Source organism: Emiliania huxleyi (genome assembly GCF_000372725.1).
Source record: "Emiliania huxleyi CCMP1516 unplaced genomic scaffold EMIHUscaffold_351, whole genome shotgun sequence".
Lineage (NCBI taxonomy): Eukaryota > Haptophyta > Isochrysidales > Noelaerhabdaceae > Emiliania > Emiliania huxleyi.
In genome coordinates this window covers 51,073-56,818 of record NW_005199353.1, presented here as the reverse complement: position 1 = coordinate 56,818, position 5,746 = coordinate 51,073, and the positions used below count along the sequence as shown (strand labels likewise).

At 67.1% G+C, this 5,746-nt stretch overlaps 2 protein-coding genes across 2 annotated transcripts in view; both read right to left on the bottom strand.

Annotated features, from left to right (window-relative positions):
• The window catches only part of EMIHUDRAFT_444685 (hypothetical protein), a gene marked incomplete at its 3' end in the record, with an annotated part of 1,498 nt that extends 511 nt beyond the window's left edge, over positions 1 to 987 (bottom strand). Inside the window, exons 1-3 of the mRNA XM_005772732.1 lie at positions 456 to 987; positions 265 to 333; positions 81 to 146 (exon numbers count right to left, since the gene is read on the bottom strand). Coding sequence (XP_005772789.1) covers positions 81 to 146; positions 265 to 333; positions 456 to 583 — 263 coding nt within the window. The remainder of the gene's footprint in view (positions 1 to 80; positions 147 to 264; positions 334 to 455) is intronic.
• A 2,121-nt stretch (positions 988 to 3,108) lies between these two features.
• On the bottom strand, positions 3,109 to 5,451 carry EMIHUDRAFT_469957 (hypothetical protein; the record flags this gene model as incomplete). Its single annotated transcript, XM_005772731.1, has 5 exons — positions 3,109 to 3,522; positions 3,685 to 3,810; positions 3,889 to 3,987; positions 4,037 to 4,855; positions 4,912 to 5,451. The coding sequence occupies 5 exons, from the start codon at positions 5,449 to 5,451 to the stop codon at positions 3,331 to 3,333; spliced, it is 1,776 nt and encodes a 591-aa protein (XP_005772788.1). The 3' UTR covers positions 3,109 to 3,330.
• Between the last annotated feature and the right edge of the window lie 295 nt (positions 5,452 to 5,746).

Here is a 5,746-nt window from a genome sequence, read left to right as displayed (position 1 = left end):
CGGCGTGCGGCGTGGACGTGCGCGTGCGGCGGCGCGGGCGCGAGCACGCGGGGCACGTGGGCGGCGGCCGGCGCGAGCACCTGCGGCGCGGCGGGCGGCGCGGCGGGGCCGCCGACGCCCGCGCCGAGCACGGGGCCCTGCCCGACCTGCGGTGGGAGGGGAGGTGGGTCGGACGAGCACGCGGGCTAGGCGCGCGGCTTGTGTCGTGCGTGCGCGCGTGCGCGCGAGGAGAGGAAGGGGGCGGTGCGGCGGGGAGGGGGATACCTGGGGCGGCGGGGCAAAGGGCGCGGGCGCGCCGCCGAGCACGCCGGCAACGCCCGCCGGCTGCGGCACCTGCCGGACAGTAGGGGGGGGGAGCGTGGCGTGGGGCAGAGGGGAGCGAGGAGGGGCGAGGCGACACAGGACGAGCGCGCGCGTGCGCGCACGTGGGCGGGCGGCGGGCGGCGGGCACGCACCTGGAAGGGCACGAGAGGCACGAGAGGCCCCAGAGTCGAGTGCTGCACCGAGTTGACGTTGGCGCCGTGCTCGAGCAGGAGAGCCGCCGGCGGCGCGAAGTGCAGTCGGTCAGCCGGCGCCGGTCCATCGCATGCCGCTGGCGCCGGGCCGTGCGATCAGTCGAGTGAAGGGTTGGCTAGCCTTGCCGTTCAAGATGAAGCCCGCCATGTCGGCATCGGCTGCTGCACGTTGAAGGAACTGGGCGGCCGAGCCGACGACGGGCACGATCCGCTTGCTCTCCTTGTGCTGCAGCCACGGTAGCTCGCGCAGCATCCGCCAGCCGTCCTTGCAAAGGTAGCCAACGACGCCTCGCGAACCCTCGCCGACCAGCTCGAGCATGTTGTTGTAGGTCGGTTTGGTGTTCTTGCCGAACATCTGCGACAGCGCGGACCTGCCCGCGACCACGTGGACGACGCCCGCCGAGTCCACGAGCGTCCATGATGGCTCCAGCGCCATGATCGACGCGGATCTTCGAGGTGTTCAAGCGGGCGCGGGGTAGATCTTCGAGGTGTTCACGCGGATCTTCGAGGTGTTCAAGCGGCGGTGGAAATGACTTTCCTCATCAGCGAACCTCCGCCCAGCAAAAACTCAGGACCCGCTGACGGTGACAATCGTTGCATCCCTCCCTTGGCTTGTCTGTTTTCTTTCTCTTCTTTTCTTTTTCTGTCCCTTCCGTTGTCTGTTGACCCCTGCCGCTGTTTGGTTTTCTGTGTGTTCTCGACGTTCGTGGTCGCGTGGGCGTGATGGAGTGGGGCAGCCTGATGGCCCTGCTGAACAAGCATCAAGCTCCTCTTGTAGCTCGATCGGTCACACCGCCATCGCCGCCGACGTTCTCCCAGCGAGACTATGGAGAGGGGGGACGACACTGCTTCGGCAGCGTGCACCTCGATCCTGTACCGTGTTTGTTATGACCCCCCCCGATGAACACACCAGTGAGGGAGGGCGAGACGATCGAGGGGTCCCGTACCACGCGGAATCGACCCTATCCAGTGCTCAAGTGCTCAATCAAGGCAGCCTGTGTGTGTGATTGATCTCTGTCTTTTGTGTGTGTGTGTGTGAGTGAGCACCACAGTCACAGCCACAGCCACAGCCACAGCCACCACAGCCGCAACAACAACAACAACTAAAAACTCTCTCTTCTCCACTGAAGCCAAAACAAGAAACAAATTTGCGCACGTGGCAGGAGAATTCCCGCCGCCCGAAGAAGGCACATTCCGAGTTCGCTATTTGCCGCACCCGGGACACACATGCTGCGCGCCCCCGTGCTCCAGCTGCTCATCGGGAGCGCCGCTGCCCAGGGACGCACGCGCATTTCATTGGCCAGTGTGGGAAATCTCCCCATTCCCGACCCTAACGATGCCAACTCGCACCAGCTCTGCGCTGACTGGTTCAACGACTGCTCTGTCAACCCCGACTGCGTGGGCTCTGCAACAGACAACAGGGGCTGTCCGGAGGACCTGATGCGCAAAGCCCCGCAGGATTTGCTGATGCGCTGCTACCCTGGCGTGTCGGGCTACTGCACGCATGAGTACTGCTGCAAAAACGGGGCATTCCAAGACCCGCACCTCGCCTTTGCAAACGGCGGGCGCGCCGACTTCCGTGGCCGGAACGGCATGTTCTACAACTTCTTGTCGGCGCCCGACCTCGCCGTCAACGTCAAGATTGAGGATGCAAAGTTCCTGCTGGGCAACACTATGAGCGCGGAGAAGAAGGTGACGGTCGACGGGAGCTTCATCACCGAGGTGCATATCGTGGCGCGCGTTGGCGGCGCCAAGCGCAAGTTTGCCAACATCTCGTTCTGGGCCTCAGAGCTGAACGACCAGAACTGGGGTTGGAAGACGGTCAACGGCACGTGCGGCGGCAACTTCTTCCGGATCGGCAAGAAGGCCTCCAAGCAGTGCGAGGAGCTGACGTTCGCCATGAAGTCATCCAGCGGCAACGCCACGGTTGGTGACTGGGTCGTTTGGATCAAGGGCAGCCCCGTGTACGATCGGATCTCGGGTCCTCACCATCGCCTCGATCTTGGTTTCCACTCGATCGGCGACGTGGCCGCGCGGTCCCGCCCGCACGGCCTCATCGGCCAGTCGTACTCGTCGCCGCTTCCACGCAACGGCAAAACCGACAACTACCCGGCCGAGGGCTACTTCAAGACGTCAGCCATGGCGGAGGGTGCCATTGATGGACAAGCGGAGAATTACGAGGTGACATCTGCGTATGCCACGCAGTTCACATTCTCCCGCTTTGACGAGCCGATTGAAAAGGTGCCAGTCAAGTCGCTCGCGCTGGGAGGCGACGCAGCGTCTGTGGAGCGTGTGTAGGGTTTTCAGTGGATCGTCTTCTCGCCGTTGAAGAGGTGGCGATGCGACCCCTCGCTGCGAGCCTCTTTTCGTGTCGGCTCGCTGAACTTGAAGCGCGATCCCGTCGCACCAGGCAGCTCTCTCCCCGGCTCCCGGGTGAGTCGCGTCTCTCGTCTCTCTGCGGGCGACGGTCGGGGTCAGTCTGCACTCTGGCCGTGTCTGCTGTGTCTCAAACGTCGCAGTAAGCATGTGTGCGAGTGCGCCAACACCACCCCAATGTGTTGAATAGGCGTGTGTTGAGGTACATTTGGGTAAAAATGCAGCGCTCTCCGGCGTACCTATACACGGCTCGCGAGGGACGTCTCTCGCTCATACAAACCATCGATGCGACCCGGAGGTGCGTGCTCTTTTGTCTTTTCAGGCGCATGCGCTCGCTCGCGGCTCGCAGCTCGGCCTCGCGGCCCATAACGCTGCCTCCTGCCGACCATTGTGCGCCTTGGGCACGTGTAAATAGCGCTGTGGGCCCGAGCCTCGGCCCTCACTCGCCCTGGTACTTGTTGTCGGAGCCGCGCGCCTTGGCTCCGACCTGCTTCGCCCCCTTCTCGTACGTGCGCTTCTCCTTCTTCTTCTTGCCGGCGTCGCGCGCCTTCAGCTCGGCCGCGGCGATGGCTGCTGCGCCGCCCGCGGCGCCCGCCTTCTTCTTCTTCCCGGCGGCGGCGGCGGCGCGTGCCTTGCGGCGAGGGAGCGACGAGGGAGGCAGCGAGGTGGGCGGGGAGGGACAGGGCGGGCAAAAGCTGCCGACGAGAAGGGGCGAGCTGCGGGGAGTGGGGTGCAAAAAGCGCGAAGGCGCGGAGGAGGCGGCGCGGAGGCGTGGGGGCGGCGCGGAGCTCACCTTGAGCACCGCCGCCACGTCGACGCCCTTGGCCTCGCCGCCCGCGCCCTCCTCCTCCGCAGCCGGCGCCGCCTCTGCCTCGCCGGTGGCGGCGCCTGCTCCGCCGTTGGCCGCCGCCGCCGCCGCCTACGGGACACGTCGCGCGGCTCGTCACGGACCGCCGAGATCGCCTGCACGAGGCAGGGACGGGGCGGCACATCGCGCCTTCTTGGCCGCGCGCTTGGCGGCCGCCTTGGACTGGCCCGCCGCCGCCGGCTCCGCCGCAGACTGCTCCGGCGCCGCCTCGAGCTCGAGCAGCAGCGCCTGCTCAGAGCTCGGGCGGTCAAGGGACGCGCACGCCCGCCGGCTCCACCTCGCGCGGCCGCAGCGCCTCGACAGACTCCTCCTCCGCCGTCTTCTTCTTCTTGGGCCGCTCCTTGGCCGCAGCCGCAGCCGCCGCCTCCGCCTCCCTCGCCGCCGCGGCCGCCGCGGCCGCCACGGCATCCTCGGACTCGCTCTCCTCCGACTCGCTCTCCGCCTCCGACTCGCTCGCGTCCGAGTCGGTGAGCGATGGCGCGGGCGGCGCCTCCTCCTCGTCAGACTCGTCGTCGGCCCAGTTGCGCTGCCCCACGCCCGCCTTGACCGCCTCGAACGCGGCGCGAGACTCCTCGGCCGCCTTGGCCGCCGCGGCGCGCTTCTTCTCCGCCCTCTCCTCCTTGCGCCGATTCTTCTCCCGCAGGATCTCAGCGCTGTCTTCGCCCGCGAGGCCCATCAGCGCCGCGAAGCCGTCCGCCGCCTTCTTGGCCGCCGGCTTCTCCTCTGGCTTGGGCGGTGGCGCAGAGCGCGGAGGCGGAGGCGCCGCGCCGTCGGGACGCCTCCAGCGGCCCTCTCCGTTGGTCTCGCGGTTCCCGAGCTTCGGCTTGTACACGCCCGACTTGTCGCCGCGCACGGCCGGGCGCGTCACGTCCATCGACCCGGCCGGCGCGACGTAGACGGCGGGCGGGATGCCCCACTCGTTGGACTTTGGCACGCCGAGCAGCCCCATCCCGTCCGCCTTGAACTTGAGCGGGTGCGCCACGCCGCACTCGGTGCGGAGAGTGCCGAGGACTGAGGCGGGCAGTCGCGCGGGGGCTGAGCGGCGCGGGCCAGGCAGCAGGGCAGGGCGGCGCGGGCAGGGCGACGCGCAGGGGCGCTTGGCGCGGCGGGCGGGCGGCGGCGGCGGCCGGGCCGACGCGCGCCTCGCTCCACCTCTGACGTGTCCCAGAAGGGGCTGACGTAGACGCAGATGATGTGGCCGCCGTGCGCCATCTGCATGCCTGCGCCGCTCACCTTGGCGGAGGAGCCAAGCTTGCCCTCCCAGAGGGCGGCGACGATCTTGCGCCACATCTCGTCCACCTCCTCCGCCTCGGCCTGGATCAGCCACTTGCCCCGCCCAAAGTTGTGCGCCTTGAGCGTCGCAGTGAGCGTGGAGAGCGACTTGCTGCCCACCGCCTGCCAAGCCTTTTTCGCCTCGGCCTCGGCCTTGCTGCCGCCCTTCTCCTCCTCGGCCTCCGCACGATTGCCGCCGCCCTTCTCCTCCGCCTCGTCCTCAGCGCTGCCGCCGCCGGCCAGCGCAGACCGGCCGTCGTGGCGCGCGGCGATCCACTCCTTTCCACACGACCGCGGCGGGAAGGCGCCGGTGAATGAGTCGACGCTCTCGTTGGCCTCCGCGAAGACCCAAGTGTCGCCGTTGTCCTCGCGCGCGCCGCAGTCGACCGTGTGCCGGCCGAGCTCGCTCTCCGTGGTCATTTTTGACTTCGAAGCGAGGCAGGGCTGATGAGATTGTGGCCGTTTGGTTACGCTGCGAGCTCGCGCCACTCTGCTTCGCGGGAAGAATTTTTGCACTCGTGTGCCGTCCTCCAATCCCTCCCTTGGGTTGTCTGTTTTCTTTCTTTTTCTGCTAGTTCTTTTGAGTTTGTCTGTTTTCTTCTTTCTTTCTGGTACGGGACTCCATGAACACCCCAGTGACTAGTTGCACCGGCCCTTCTCACCTTCTCAGGTTCTCTCGGTTAAGTCGAGCGATGCCGCCCGCCTCTTTTCATTG